The sequence below is a fragment of the Plectropomus leopardus genome, chromosome 18, assembly GCF_026936395.1.
Source record: "Plectropomus leopardus strain MGB_pleo_1.0 chromosome 18, ASM2693639v1, whole genome shotgun sequence".
In the NCBI taxonomy this organism is placed as follows: domain Eukaryota; kingdom Metazoa; phylum Chordata; class Actinopteri; order Perciformes; family Serranidae; genus Plectropomus; species Plectropomus leopardus.
The window spans coordinates 27,643,490-27,660,077 of NC_142193.1; the positions used below are offsets into that span (position 1 = coordinate 27,643,490).

The 16,588-nt window shown below is 39.7% G+C and overlaps 2 protein-coding genes across 2 annotated transcripts in view; one reads left to right on the forward strand and one right to left on the reverse strand.

The window, feature by feature from the left end:
* gucy2ca (guanylate cyclase 2Ca) overlaps window positions 1-16,588 on the forward strand; it is a 47,044-nt gene that overhangs the window by 1,501 nt on the left and 28,955 nt on the right. The gene's annotated exons all lie outside the window — the stretch shown is intronic.
* pmm1 (phosphomannomutase 1) lies at window positions 461-15,010 on the reverse strand. The gene is made up of 8 exons (XM_042505710.2): window positions 14,641-15,010; window positions 13,640-13,757; window positions 10,874-10,950; window positions 10,411-10,502; window positions 8,906-9,005; window positions 8,131-8,206; window positions 3,698-3,813; window positions 461-2,408 (listed from the first exon to the last, which is right to left on the reverse strand). The coding sequence occupies exons 1-8, from the start codon at window positions 14,722-14,724 to the stop codon at window positions 2,286-2,288; spliced, it is 786 nt and encodes a 261-aa protein (XP_042361644.1). The 5' UTR covers window positions 14,725-15,010; the 3' UTR covers window positions 461-2,285.

A 16,588-nucleotide genomic window follows, 5' to 3' on the forward strand; every position in this document is an offset into this window, starting at 1 on the left:
TTTTACTTTTAATACTTAATTACATTTTCCTCAATGTACTTGTGTATTTTTATTCAAGTAATACATTCAATGCAGAGCATTTACAAGTAACAGAGTATTGTTATAGTGTGTTATTAGTACTTTTACTTAAGGATCTGAATACTTCCTCCAGCACTGCTGAAACTTCATGTCAGGCTCTACTAAGTAACATAAAGAGAGAAGTGGACATGTTGTATTCAAACAGTCACATGTTGAATTGTGTTTCATTTCAAAGCATCTGTGAAGGTATGATTTGAAAGTTTTTGGCGACTCCCAGTGGTAAAATCTAAAAAAGTAGCTGAGGTGGACAATGTAGAACCTGCAGCCTTTTTCATAAGCAAGTCTTGAGTTTGTGGTTTTGTGAGTGAGTTATAAATAATAAGAGCTTGTGGGTCAAAACCCAGTTTGGCTGAACAGCATAAAGAACGACAGAAGAGTTGAGGTCAGTGACATGATATCAAAAAAGTTTTATTACAATGATTTGACGCAAAATACATTTTTATCCATAAATGAATGAAAAACCACATGACCAGTCTTCTATTCAGTTAGCATCAGTGACACAATAAAAGGTCATTTTCTGGTGTGCATAAAAGTCACATCTACATGCCTTTTAGTCTTCAAGATGGGAGTGTTTACTGCAGCTGATATATCTGATTTATCAAAAGTATTTACAATTATGATGTCTTAATGATTTTTACAGATATTTTGATAACCCTTTAAGCAGCTGTTGAAAATGAATCTGAAAAAAAAGTTAGCGACAAGGAGCCAAGCAATAAGCACCAATACATATATTCACCCTGCGTGCAGGCCATGATACAGCTTGTAAAAATATTTTACATAAAACACTGTCATTGTGACTGACAAAAGACTTTATATAGTGACTTGGTCACAGTAGCTTAATTCACTGGTTAGGATGAATTTGTGGAGTCAGTGATGTTTAGTTTTAAACAGACAAATCTTCACTTTAATGCATTTAAACAACTTAAAGATGCAAGACAGGCAATATGTGCAAGCTTCTTCCATTTCAAGCAGCTTTGTGAGGTTAAAACAGACATTTGGTATTTATAGGATCACACTAGAGTTGGGTCATTATCCAGTTTTGGCACTCTAGTCTGGTGTAAGAGCTTTAACTGGTTTGATTTTATGCAAACTGGCTGAACCAACTGGCAAAATGAAACTACGAAATGGCATCATGCCAAACTGCGTAGAACACGGCTTTACAGTTGTAGTATTTTGTTTCAGCCTAGCAGTAGCTTATCATTGTCATCGTTAACATTGCACCTAGTTGCATTTTCTTTTTATTGAACTTTTTCAGCTCCCCCAAGCGTAATTTTTTTTGCAATACATTTTCTGGAACTTTTTGGCATTATCCCTCAGTGGATGGAAATATACTCCTGATCTCGTGTTCTACTCAGGAGCAACTCCTGAGTCAAGTGTGACACCTAGTGCTGAAATTTGGTATATCAGTTTGGTCAGATGTTTGGCCTAATATCAAATCGGTTTAATTTTTTATGTATTAATTTATTTTTCACACTGGCCCAACCCTAGATCACACAGTAAATAAACAATAAATCACATCTAGCCCAAAGCGCTATAGAGACATTTAAATAGCTGGAATGATACATATATCCTCAACTGTAGAAGAATAAAGACCCACATTTTCCGTAATGCTTCATCCATATTTCCTTTTCAAATTTGGCTCACAAAACAACATGTAAATGTTTCCTCACCTGTTTAAATATCACTCTCTGTATCACTTTTATCATCTCCTTCAGCAGTGTTCAACAAGATGATACCAAAGTTTGGTATGAAATTATGCCAAAATTAGTGCAAAACATCATTCTATTACTCAAATAATTTGGAGTAATAACTTTCAACACTGCAGATTTAAAAAAAAAAATCTCTCTAAGCTTTTTGGTTAATTTCATGTTACATGCTACACATCACACTGCGTTAACACTGCAGTCAAGCATATTTTCTGGCACAGTACTTAAAACTTTCACATACATAAACATGTAACTCTTCCTCAGTTTCTGTCCCTTTTTTTGTTTCGAAAAAGAACAGCAGGATTTATTGTACAAACGTATTCAAATCATCCTGCTGCTGTCTATTTGCATTTAGAGAAATCATATGAATAATACAGTTAAAATCAGTAGTAGTACCTTTCAGCAGTTCATAAATAGCCCGGGTTCGAGTTGCTTGTTGCCGTATCAGCAGAGACCCACAGGCAGGGAGTTGTGTAAAGTGATCGGGGGCGTTTTAGGACATCAGGGCTCATGTGGCGGAGTATCAAAGAAAAGCTCTCGACAGAACCTGGCCGTGTCCTCCGGAGAGTAGACTGTGAAACCGATAGTCCGTGGGTCGTTGAATATTTCAAAGTCGTTTCCTCCCTGAAAAAGAGAATCATCGCAATTATAAACATACTTTCAGACGAGGCTTTCCTAATCTGCAGTCATGACAGCTGAACTTTAACCTCTGAGCTGGGATAAACAGTCATCGGCAGACCGTGCACTAAGTCATGGCGTTATCACTGTGATCATGTTAACAGCCAGATGTGTTATCAGCCAACATGAGGGGCTGACCTCACAAAAAGGTGGATAAAAGGTAATATACCTTTTATCCATTTTTCCATTGCGAAGTATGCTTTTCTGTTTTTCGTTTTTTACTGGTTTAACATTACAAACATGCTGGAAAACAGGGTGAGTGAGGAGTAGAAAGCCATTTGGGGCTTGAACTGATAAATACCAGAGACCTCAGCAGAGTAGTTTGTCCCAGGAATAAATGCAGATTGCAAACTTTTCCACCAAAGACAAACGCCAGATGTTAGTGAGGTTTTTTGGCCAGTGAAAAAGGGGCTTAATACTCTTGTGGCTGGATGGGTGCAAATCTCTGCAGCCAGATTCCTAAATCTTTGGAAAGCCTTCCCAGATGAGGTTGGAGGCTGCTGTGAATGCATTTTTTGTAATCAACGTAGGAAACGTGCTAAAAGTAGGAGATAGACTCCTTTGCCGTTGCAAGTAGATGAGTATGCCTTTCTGTTTTTTTCTGGTGTGTCACATTTGACATCACAAACACGCTGGAAAACAGGATTAGTAAACAGAAGTAGCACTGAGGCCACTGAAAATGTTATGATAGTTACTTCTAATTTTCAGGCTCTCTTTCAAACTCAGACTTATTTGAAACCATGTTTGAGCACTGCTTGGTTGGAGATGGAAATTGTGGCTGCCATCCAAAAGATTTGCAGAAGTGACTGTTGCACCGGAAATGGGGCAAAAAAATGTGCGTGTCCAATAGAGTGTTGTGTTTCCATCACTGCCGATCTGAGCTGGAGCCAAAAAAATACTCATGACTGCTGCAAAGTCATTTGTCCCAAGAGTGAATGCCGATTGTAACCTTTCCCACTCAAGACAAAAGCCACATGTTAGTGGGCTTTTTGTCTAACGGGAAAGGGGCTTAATGCTCTTGTGGCTGAATGGCTGCAAATCCCTGCAGCCAGGTTCCTAAATCTTTGTGGAAAACATTCCCGGAAGAGTGGAGGCTGTAATAAACGTAATGTGTGGGTGTCTGAGTATTTTCTGCCATGTAGTGTTTAAAGAATACAAGTGGGAAACTGTCAGTATCTGTATCCACTTCACTGAAAAAAGCCCCCTCTTGTAAACATTTCCCAAGATTAACTTACGTCTGAGGTTTCGTTGCCAAAGAAGTAGATGGCGTCCAGTCCTTCACTCTCCAGCAGCTCTAAACACAGTCTCTTGTCCCAGCCCTCTGGAAAAATGTCAAAGCTGATGAGACCGCCTAAAAGAGATAATGACAAAAAGGGAACTATTATTATGATAAGCAGCTTAATTCTACTCACTCGTGTACACTCTCATTTCGGGGTCGACAGATTATTGGCCTGGCCCATAGTTAGCAATTTGCCAATTAACTGTATCAGCATTTTACCTTAATGATCGCACATTAAATTAATTAATTAATAAGTGAAAAGAAAGTGTCAGCCTGGGGGGAAGTATTTATTTTTATTCAAATTTTCACTTAACTTTATAAAAGAAAGTTGCTGGGAACTTGCTGTATATGATGTTGAACATTTCAACAACATTTGCTGAGGACATTTAAACAAAGTTTTGTGTTGAAGTTTGTTGTATTCCAAATCCTAAAAATTGACAGAAATATTTTCATTTTTATTGTAAATGCATCTCAGTTCCAAATATTGGTTATTGGTCTCATTAAATAGTAATAATCAGAATCAGTATCGACACTGAAAAACCAGTGCCGGTCGACCCCTTCTGTCTATTCCTCGTATACATATCTTCACAATAGCTTGCGTTTTAAAGAGGAAAAAACATATTTGCCTTTTTTCCAGGAAAGAGTAGAAAAGCAGTGTTCATGTCACATTCCACATAATCTTTATTCATCAGTACATTTGATATGATGGTGAGTACTTTCCCTTTTGCAATCTTCCACCTGTATTTACAGTCAACAGCTCTGCAGAACAAAAGCTGTTTACACTCTGAAGAGAGGCTGAGACTGATGGAGGCTTTTATCCGGCAGGGACGAACCTGTTCGTCTCAACAGTTCAGAGAACTTGTTGGCAGGGAGACAAACTGCACTATTTATGGGATGCTTCACAGGTTTGCACACAGTCTGTGCTAGTTTTTGACTGAACGATGCCAAGCGTGAATGACGAACTGGCTATGTAAATATGATTTACGCAGTGTAAACAGCTCCTCGCCTGCCATGTTCCAAAAAATAGTAAAGCCTCATCCCACTGCACAAAAAACCTGCTAGCACCTACTAACACCTGGCTTTTTACCGCAGTGGGAATGTGTACGAAAGTCATTTACACCCAGGTGAAATGACTCTGCGGTAGACTCGGGTATTTATTGCCTCTGGCTCTGGTTGGCATTGATGGAAACGCAACATCCAGGTGAACACCGTAATGTCATCTTGTCAACTAGCGAGATGCAATGACGTGCCGTCACTAATTACCGTCTGTCTCCTCCTGTGCTGTGCTCAAACATTATTCCAAGTTTGCATACACCCAGTTTGAAAGAGAGCCTGAATAGGTAAGAGAGATGTAAAGAGAAGATCCCCACACACACACAAAACTCACAGAAAGGCAGACTCGTCTGTTGCAGTGGCGTGTTCACTGGCAGTGGGAATGCAGTCTATCTCCTAAATTTAGTGGGTTTACCTGTGTTTGAAAAAAACATGTGCATGTGCAATTTTTTTGGGGGGGGGGGTTTAGTTGCATTCCTTGTCCCGCATATTCTGGTGTGTGTAAAGGCGGTAATGCTCCTGAGTGTGGTGCATGTGTGGTTACTGGAGATCACTGGTGGTGCCTGAAGGGTTATTCCAGTAATTTTCCAGGAACTATGTGTGGAAAAATCTAAAGTGTCAGTCCAGTTCTGGTTTGCATTGCAGCTTATTTTCCCATTGCAGGCTAGTTTTTCATTAAAGTCTCCATTGATTCTTAGCTGTGAGTTGAACAACCGTTGTAACCTTTAAACTGTGAACTGCAGCTGTGACGTCGCCTCCAAAATTCTCTGCAGCACTTCCCTTTTAATCCGCTCTTGCTCCCTTCCCCCCTTATATATCTTTTTCACTGCCTTGTCTCAGTGAATGAGTTTAAAGGGCCAACAACAAAGGCACAGCTGAGGAGTTTTCAGCCAATCAGAGGACTGGTTCACGCGCACACCCTCCACACGCCTCCATCCCAAACACCATCAACCCCACATGATAAACATCTCAGTGCTTCAACCACTAACAACCCATCCCCCCGCCTCCGTTTCCCCATGCCTGAGCAAAGACACAAAACGTCTGCTAGGCTGCTGACAGTGCATATATGTGCATGTGTAATCCTATTCAACTCTTCTTCTAAACACAGAATACTGCAAATAAACCTAAATTAATCACACAACCTGCCTTAATAAATAGGGGTCACTTTGCATTTTGGTTTATATTAAACAAAATGGTGCAAAAAGTACAAAGTTCCAGAGAATATATGGGCGAAAAACCTGAATGACACTGTGGAAATGAATAAGTAATTGAAGGAAATAAATGTTCCTTATATAGATACACATTACAAGTCTCAAAGGGTTCGCTTCTCTTTAAGTACATCTCCTCTGTGATCGTTAACATTTAATAAGGAAAAATCAATACAGAATAATAGCTTTTTGCCTCACATAATCAGTGTCCATCCTGAAAACTCCCTTATATTTTGTACTCTCAGAGCAGATTGGGAAGAGCGCCAGATTTATATAACACCTATTGCAGAGATCAGCCGTGCAGAAGCAGATAAACACTGAGGAAAGCAAACAAATTTATCTCAACATCCTCCGAAGCCATCAGCCTGCTTCCTTATTGTCAGAGTCAACAGAGTGAAGAGTAAAACATCTGCAAATGGTACGGATGTTGCCTGTTTTCCACCTCAGCAGCCTGAGTGTGCACGCGCATTATCATCCATCTGGAAAAAGTCAAACCTGCTTTAACCCTTAGGGACTTTTTGCCACATATTGTGCACTTGTCATTCTTCATTTTTTGATAATTTTGGCTGTGTTCATACTTATGGCATACATCTTTAGCAAGATTATGTTTTTTTGTTTAATCTTGGAATTTCCAGCTCAGCTCTGACAATAAGTTTAAAATACACTGTAAAACAAAATTGTTACATTCAGACTGTTAAGTGCAAAAAATGCACCACTAGAACCCATTCATAAAAACATGCATTGCATTATTTCTGGGTGTCATTCTGGGCTCTTGCCTTGGAATTTGTAATTTTTACTATTTTCACCTGAGGACACAGAAAATGCATGCTAATTTTTACTAGGTGCATTGTCATAATCAATGTTGCTGCAGATCAGTGACATATCACAGGCTGTGAAAAACCCCAAAATATCTTCTTTGTGTGTTGTATAGTATTTTATATTTGTTATTTATGATTGGGACTGATAAAATTAACTCAATGAAAGTAATTAAAAAGCCTGGGTTTGATTAATAAACTTAAGATAATTGATAATCTACTTTATGTTAAACTCTGAGAATTTGGTCAGCAGAAACAAAATGGCATGCAAAGTTCAAACAGGAAAAGTATCAAGGAAAAAAACAAGCTGTCTATCTCCTTTGTTTGCCTGAACTGTGTACAGCCTGTAGGCGTCATCAGCAGAGGCTCACACCTCGCAGAGCACGTAAGCAAACATCAATTATCCATTTCACCTTATGGCCGCTGCGTTGCCACAGAGAGAGAGACTGTGTGTGTGAGAGTGTGTGTAATAGTTAACTGAGGGCTCCAATGTCCAGCACAAGGTACTTCATATGTAATGCCAGGGGTCTTTTTTTTAAACAGAGATAAGAGACAATCAACAGACAGATATGCTGTAAAACTGGTTTGTCATTAAACTACTACAGAAGGATCCTGAAAGAACACGCTCAAAGAACACAAACAAAGATGCTGTTGCTGGTGTGACCTCTATGACTCAGAGACAGGGCCGTTGCAATGCACGTTTCAATTATCCCAGGGCCCGACAACTTGATAGAGCTTGCAAGGCTCACAGGGAAAAAATTCGCAGGGAGACAAAAAAAATTATGCTTGACTTTGTGTGGTAGCCTATTCATGACTCATAATTATAATTATAATTATGATTATAATAAAAATACTGTGAAATCGTGATGTTTTCTCAGATGGCTATTGTACCGTGAGAATCTCATTCTGTTGTAACCACAGATGAGTGGATCCTAGCCTAAAGTATCCTAGCCTAGTATTCTCTGTATTGGAGCCATGCAGTCCTATATGCTCATTATGAAAGTTGCTTAGGCCTGCGCAAATTAAGTTTGCTGCCTTCTTGTCTTGTCAAAGCAGGTGTAAATATTTACAATTTAAATGAAAGGAAGAAACAGAACAATTCTCCTGGTTACAAAAAAAATCCAACAGTTGCTGTGCGAGCTTCCTGTGCATATATGTCAGTCTTGTGAATCTTGCCGTGCATTGCATCTATTGGTCTTTCTGTGTAACCATGAGCAGACAGACCAGATACAATCCTTTTTTGTGAGTGACATATCACAAGATGCGTGCATTGTGAGGGAACGTGCTTGTAAACAAGTTTTCGGCTTTCTCACCTTTGGTGAACCGTAGTCCCTTTCCAGCAAACTCCTCTTTTAGGGCAGCAACAAATTTCTCCCTGATCTTCTCTCTCTGTCGAGAAAGTGACGAAACAGTTAGACTTGCTGTACACACGAGAAGTGTATTTAACACTCTGGCTACCCTCAGTCATCCTCATATCAAATGTGTGGCAATTTGTAGTGTACAGGTCATTTTTGTTCATTTAATATGAGTAAACATTATTTCACGCATGAACACAGCAGAGGATCCAGCTGCACAAATGTTACTAGGGAAGTAAAGGGTTAAACTCTCCTCCTATGCTGCTATCTGCTTCCTCCATATCGGCCGGCTCTGTGATCCATCAATGGACAGCCTGTTAAGCTGCCCTGAAAGCTTGACATTGTTTGACCGCGGTCTGTGACTCTCAGCGCCTGATGTGTAACGCTTTTTTCTTTAGCTTAGCTGCTGAATTTGTGCTACAGTGCATTTTAATAAAATAGCTTTCAAATTCATGCAGTATCGGCAAAATGGCCAATACTTCCATATAGCCTGACTTGCAGCAGAAAAGCTTCAGGCAGTGCAAAAATATTTCAACTATACACATGATTTGATGTTATCCAGTGAACCATAATCCAAGGCTAATGATTCACATACAAGTGCAGTACAGACAGCAGAAGAATGAACTGGAAATAGTGACCACAGAGGACACCAGACATCATCCTCCAACATGTTTTACAGCAGGAATGTAACTTTGGCCACTAATAACAAATTCATTACAAAGAAGTATTTTACCTTGTCGATTTCAGAGAATTCGATTCGCTCCTCTTGCGTGCAGCTCCGACCAATGGGAGAAATGTTAAGCATTCCATTTCTGAACTCAATGAACGTTCCCCTGCAGGTGGAAAAGGATGCATGATTTAAGGGCATGTTGCCTGTTGAAAATACTTGACAACCCTTAATTTAACCATTGTTTGGTTTGTTAGAACACCAAGTCTAAAAGAGATCCTGTTAGCAGAGCATGTTAACCATTGTGTTTTAACCTTATTCGTACCCAGAAATCACAATGGAGCATGTTTTTACCTGCTTCAGCCAGTCAGTGCTGATGAATGTCAAGTGAGCAGAGGGTACCAAGAATGCAGGTCAAAGGTGTGTGTGTGTCCATCTGGTTTGAGTAAGTAGTGGCCTGACTGTCTTGTGAGGTTGGTAGGTTTAGTGGCTGTTTCAACATACCATAGTTCCCAGATCACTTAGCCTGTGAGGTGTCTCACTTTTGACTCGTTTTGCAGCTCCATTTTTTAAAATCAAAGTACTCACGAGGCATCAAAAAATGTTGACAAGGTTTATTTTGTAAAACAAAAAAATACAGCAGGCAAAGTTCTATTATAATTGCATCTTGTCTTGTCCACTGAGTTGATGTCCTATTCGTGTCTCTCATAAAAATGGTAAAACATGTTGCTACAAAATAAAGCATGGCCGGAAACATATATCGATATATCGATCCACACCTACGCAGACTTATCGTCGTCTTCTAGCACGTCATCCTACCCTCTTTTGTCACTTGCACTAAACTGCATTATGGCCCCATAGCTGTAGTACATAACTTAGCCCATATTCTCACTGAAATATTATTTAAGTAATGTAAATATAAACATAACCTTGGTTTAGTCTACTACTATACACCATTCAAAATATACAGAAACTGTTGTAAAAACTTGAATATCAAAACCTATACATGTCGTAGACCAACATTAACACTTCTGCCAAATAGAATATATGTGATTAAGTGGCTCTTATGGTAGGTTTGTCAGTCCACTGAATATTGTGTTGCAGCTCTTCACCTCAACTTGCTCTGGTTTTGGTTTTCCATAACCAAAAGTTGTTGATTGTAGCTGTTAATTTTTTCGTACCTTCTTGGTCAAGGTTCCAAAGTGAGTTGAGCTGACAGTGTGATTCAGGACATCCTGCACAAACCTACAATTTTTCCTACTTGACCGAAGCTTTTTTAGTCGTGCAACTCAGATTTTAAAAAACTGCAGCCGGTAAAACTACACTGTATCATTGAAGAAGCGCAGACGTTCCTCTGTGCGGTTGCTGATGAAAGGATTTAGTGAGTGTCGCGTTAAAGATGACGGCAGTTTTACATTGCATTACTATGATACTCAAAAAAGACTCTCACCCACACTGAGGGGGTACACTTTTGCTGTAAAAAAATGCAATAGAGAAAAGGACCTGATTCCAAGAGTGTGCTACGTTGAGTTGACTTGAACCATGTAGTGGAAACTAGGCAAAAGTCTCACCTTTTCTTTGGCAGCTTGATGAGCCCCATGTAGCTGAGGCAGAAGTTGATCAGGTCCTGCAGCAGCTCCTCCCCGATCTGGTTCTGAATGGCCTAACGGGACGAAAATGCACTTAATTCATAAACACATTACAGACTGTGCTCTGTCCCATTGTTGTGACAGGTCAAAATGATTAAGCTTTGTTTTTTTCTGGTGTATCAATACGGTTTGACAGGATTAAGGAAAAGAGATCAGTGAGGTAGATTCATTGTTGTATTTTAACTTCCTTTAATGAAGTCCTTTAGACCAAATTTGTAAAGAATGGTTACTTTAATTATTTAATTTTTCTCATTTCTTTGTAAACATTAAATGTGAACATGATGCGAAGCACATGTAGCACAATCATGTAGACCTAAGTAAAACAGATAATGTATTGCACACCAGCTGAGATTGTAAAGAAATGAGACTTTTAGTGTTCACTTACATGCTTTGAGAGGAGTTTCCCATCTTTGTATTGCACTGTCCCATTTTCAGCAAATACATAGTCAAACTTGTGTATCACTGTAACAGAGGAGACAGGTGAAATTTGGCTAAATGTGTTCAGGAGATTCTTTAAAACCTACAAAATTGTACATCACTCTACTCATTTATTATTATATCCAAGATCTAAGATGATATCTAGTCTTATACGGGGGCGTCGTAGTGGGAGGAAAAGTGGGACTGATTTCCTAGGGCCCCAATGGGAGGGGAACTTTGAAAGCCATTTAAAGAAAACTTTTTTGCAGTTTTTAAAAAAATAAATAGTGCCATAACTGAATTGACATTATCTGAATAAATCTGTATGAATGCAGAACTTGTTGTTAACAAACAAACAAAAAAATAGTGGAAGCTCTCTGAGGCCCCCTTAGGATTTGCCTAGACACCCACTAAAGTTATAAGTTGGAGCACCAACCTATACTGTGTTTTCCCAAGAAAGGAAAATTGAAAAATTTTTAAAAAGAAAGCAAAGGGAAAGAATGCATAGACTACTTCTGCACAGGGCCCACAGTTTTGTGCCAAGCTCCTGGTCTCATAATATTGATATAATATTGATATATTGCCCATCCCCACAATCAACTTAATTAGCAGTGACTCTTCCATTAAGGTCAGGACACAGAAGAATAGAACAGCCTGCTATATTTACCTTGAAACAGATTACAGTGTATGTAACACTGCCTGGAAAAGCCAAGTTTAATCTGTTTGACCTTTCCTCTCACTCTGGCCTTTAAGTGATCTGCAAACACTGTATTAAAAGTCTGTAACCTTGCCTGATCAAAAAGCTGCTTAAATCATTTATAATTTAAAAGGTATACTATGCAGGGTCTTTGTTAAAAACAATTTAGAGACACATACAAAAGTAATTTCTCTCAATCATCAATTATGACCCAGTACAAGTTTGTGGCTGTCTATTAATCTGCCCTTTGCCTGTATTTTCCAAAATTTTGGGATGGCTTTCACTTGCACTGGTGATACTGTTTACAAGCAGAAGCTGACAGATCCTGCACAGTATAGCTTTGATAAGATAAGATACAGTGTAATTAAATAATGTTATTGGGAGTGTCAAGTGATTATTTAGTTCATACCAGTACAGGTTGTACTGGATTTTAACAAATGCCAAAACAACATGAGATACTCATCACTTGGCGTGTCATTTTTCAGCTGTGTGCATCATGAAGTATGAAATGATTCAACTTGAGCACACTTGGCAAGGTTATAAAACCACATTGCTCCGTCTTGGCGCAATACATCTGCATACCAGTTGCCTAATATTTAGAGACTGATAAGATTTCATTCTGTGTATGCAGCCGTGTGTTAACTCAGCTGAGAGGTTGTTGGCGCTGTAATGTGAAGGTCAGTGTGCCAGTGTGTTTTGGCAGCAAGTTTAACAAAGTAAATTATATATTGAATCATAGGAGTTCCGCTTGCATTCGGATGTCAGCAATGGCCCAACCTTTGGCTCCCAATGTGCTGTTGTGAAATCATATCAAGACAGTCCTTATTAGTTGAAATGCAATAGATAGTCATCATGAGACACAGTAAACCCAGCTTGGTGGGTTGCAACACAGACAAAGGAAAGTGACCAGGCTGAACTAAGTAAAATTTTTGCATTTACATCCTTCTATAGCTGTACTGTGGGATGCTGTGCTGCTCATTATTAAAGGTACAAGCCACCCCCAAATCAAAAATACCTATTTTTCCTCTTACCTCTAGTGCTATTTATCATTCTAGGTTGTTTTGGTGTGAGTTGGCGATATCTGCCATAGATGTCTGCCTTCTGTCCAATATTATATATTATGGAACTAAATGGCACTCGGCTGGTAATGATTTTTCCTGAAATCATAACTCAGTTACTCAAGATAATCCAAGGACCTTATTGTGAGCAATTTCATGTAGGAACTATTTTCTCTTTACCAAAGTAGGCCCTGACAGAATGTGTTTTAGCAGCCTGGGGCGGCTTTTTGTATCTGTTTTGAGTCAAGTGTTTTGTTAGCTGTTTTTGCATTGCTGAACAACTATGTTTTTCTGCTTTATGCACTTTGCATTCTTGCCTGCTGTCTTTGGCGTTTTATCCCATTTTCTAATCAGATGAAATGAGAGGCGGTCCTTTTGTGTTGGTGAAACAACACGCTGTAGCGTACAGTGACAAGCTATCTTCAGCTCACTTTCATCGGCTCCCTACCAGGCAAGCTCCAAGACATAGCTGAGCGCATTGTAGCGCACTCCTTTATAGTGATAAACCATCCATATCACGGCAAACAAGACGCATCTACTCATGGATGAGAGCCTTGTGCTTGTGACAGTCACAGACTGTATATTAAGACCGGCGACGCCTCCCCACTTACCACAGCTATGCTTAAATGGAGCTAAAATATCCTGAACATGGCCGCTGCCATGATGTCATTCGGAGTTGGAGTCTGCACAGTACCGATCTCCGCTGTGGGGGAGATCCCGCCAAAACACCTGTCCGACCAATCGCGAGCAGCCCCCCTCATTAAAACCAAACTTATCATAAAAGCCATCATTTAAACAAATATCAGAGTGATAAGAACTACCTTCAGTGTCAGAAATCATCTTTGGGAAAATGTTTTTGGTGTACTTTTAGTTTGGCCTATGTCCCCATTCACTAACAGCTGGTCATGCAGTGTGATCCAGCTGGGTGAATGAATGCAGCAGCAGTTACAAACTAAGACAGGAGGAGAGGATTGCTCACCATCATCCCCCTCCCCGAGCTGCTCAGCAATCTTGGAGTAGTCAGACCCTCCCACGATGCCGATCTTCACTTTCTTTCGCAGAGTCTGGAAAAATTCATCCAACTGTGGGTTGATTTTCTGCAGAATACAAGAAAACGTACATGCATGAACACACACACATTATATACCATCCTTAAAAAGCTCAATCTCTGTATTGCGCTGTGTAATTAAAGTGTAATTACATAGAGAGACACAGAACAAAGGACTGCAATCTTTGCCTTTGTGGTGTTGTAATTTGGCACAGCTTTCCAAGTATTCCAACATATGGCAGAAAAAGCTCAGAGCTGCACACAAGGGAGCCCGCATTATGTAATATCAGGGTGTGTGGACACACACACACACACTCACTCACTCCGGTTACCTCAAATAAACCCAAGTGTTAAAGCCCAATGACAAAAGGAGGGAAGACAGGAAGTACATAAGTCATGACTGAATAACTGGATAATAAAATACATGATTTCTTCCCAAAGTCTCTGCACAAATACCTAGTTGAAAACCATTTAAAAGGGGGTTTTGGAAAATGGCATGCATTTAAATTTCATTTAAATTTACAGTGTATTAATTTTAAAAAGCACAATTAAAGCCCACATGAGGTGACAGTGTTAGGGCAGTTCCCATGTGTGTCTTGGCACTTAAATAGGTCAGCAGACATAAACAGAGCTATACATTACCAGACTGCATACCATGAGTCACAGCAGCACTGTGTGTGGTAAACAGGAATGGGGGTAACCAGGTGTTTGCGCAGGATAGAGAATATCAAGGTGTAAAAATATATAAAAGCAGTGTTTTGGGAAGCTTTTGAAGGACACAGTCTGCTCTACTGTGTCAAATAATAGAAAAAAAATAGTGGCAAATTATGAAGGAGAGGGGTATAAGGAGCAGGAGGTGCAGAGAAGAAGGGGGCTGTTATGACAGCTTGTAATAACCGATAATATCGAAATATGGATGCACGTGCACTCACCTCTCTCGGTGGTGTCAAAGTGCCGTCAACGTCAAACAGGCAGAGGATGTTTCGGTCCGACGGGAAGCCGTTTGATTTCTCCATTTCTTCTTCTCTTGGAGTTTACAATTTGCACTTTTTAACTGCAAGTGTCACAGGTCCACGCTCGTGCAAACAAAAAATAATTCACATAAGAAATGAATACGTGTCCAACCGTCAGTTTAAATATTTCAATAAATAAATTAGGCTTTAAAAGGAGGTATTTTGTATCTTCTCGTGCACGATGACAGCCCTCTCTTCTTCTACTACAGTCCTGCTGTCTCGGTTCGGCTCGGCTCGGTTGGATTCAGTCACACGGTTCAGCTCGCACCTAAAAACACAACGAGAACGTGCAGGGTGTCTTTTTCCAACGCTAACTCAGCCGCAGCCAATCACAGCCAGGCCGGCGTGACGTCCACTAGTGGGCGGAGCAGTTCATTTATATGCAGCTCGAGAGCCAGCTGACCTTTTACCTACAAGTGGAGGAGTGGGAGTGATGGGAGTGATGGATGCTGCACAGAAAAAGACCAGGAAGCAACAGAGGATGCATAGTGTAAATAGTTTGTGTTAGAGTCGAATAACACCTTATTTATCAATGATGAGGAACAATATGACAGCAGATGGCTGCATGATTAATAAACATAAATAAAAGCAATGGAATTAGTGTTGAGCAATGTATTGATATCATATTGATAGTGTGATATTAGAGTGGGTGCAGTCCTAGACTTAGGACATCATAAGTTTGAACTGATTTTAAAGTATCTTTGCTTTAATATTGGGTTTTTTTTAAATCGTTTTTTGCCAATGATTTTTATCTTGTAGCACTTAAAGATTTGTTTCATATTCAAAGTGCATTTAAAATAAAATCTTTTTTTTAAATAAAAAGCTGCATCACTGTAAATTGATGTAATTATCAGTCTTACCTTTACCTACATAGTCTTTATATCCACATTACTGATCACTACCAAAAAACTCATTGTGCAACAACAATAGTAAAAAATAGTCAACCCTCCATTTTCGCAGTAATATGGATATTGAGATATCTAGCCATGCTCACTGAATGTTGGTGACAAAAACTGCCTTTAAATTGCGTGTATTTGTAAGTTCGTTCGAATTACTCAGTTACAGACCCAACTAAATTAAACCAATCACAATATTAATTCTTGCCGTCCATAATTCAGTGGTTCTAAACCTTTTTTGCGCCAAAGACCCATTAATCGATACACATAGGTTATGAACCCCTTTATGATAAGATTGTTGTTCAGGGAACTACCAGAGTGATGGCAGTCTCAGCAACTGAAATTGGGCGACTTTATTTGGCCTGATTCTCGAACATTATTCATCCCAAGTCTCACTGGAGTCAGTCAGATATGGCACACTTATTTCTGCTGGCATGCCAAGTTTGGGCTGATGCTGGTGAAGGCCATTTTTGATAACGGCCCAGTGATGAATTATTGAATTACGATAAACCGCCCTGATTCTGGGGCGACATTAATCAGCCAAGTCGGGCAAACAAATGTGGCTAGACTTATTTCTTACAGTGTGCCCAGTTTGGGCCAGATTATTCTTTATGATGGCCTGGTGATGCAAGTGTCAGCAGCCTTAATAAGGCCAGTTTTTTTTTTCCTGATTCTTCTGTATGATTCATCGTGAGTCTCAGTGGAGTCGGGCAAAAGAACTTATCACCTTCAGTGTGCCGAGATTTAGCGGATGTTGGGCCAGGTCATTTTAATGACAGCCGAGTGATGGCAGTGTTGGTATGCGTAATAGGGTCGGTTTATTTGTCCTGATTTTGGGACGCCATTCATCCTGAGTCTCAAATGAGTTGGACAACCCGACGCTGCCAGACTTGTTTCTCTCCTCGTGCCGATGCTGGGCCAGTTTATATTGGCCACCTGGGCCATCTGAAAAGATGTATGTGTCTTTATTG

Excerpts from the sequence above, each read along its gene's own strand:
- pmm1 (XM_042505710.2), bottom strand. The coding sequence starts at position 14,724 with ATGGAGAAATCAAACGGCTTCCCGTCGGACCGAAACATCCTCTGCCTG. Across the intron at positions 3,814-8,130 it reads GGGACTACGGTTCACCAAAG|GCGGTCTCATCAGCTTTGAC; the intron begins GTGAGAAAGCCG and ends TATCTCTTTTAG. Across the intron at positions 2,409-3,697 it reads TTGGCAACGAAACCTCAGAC|GGAGGAAACGACTTTGAAAT; the intron begins GTAAGTTAATCT and ends TCTCTTTTTCAG.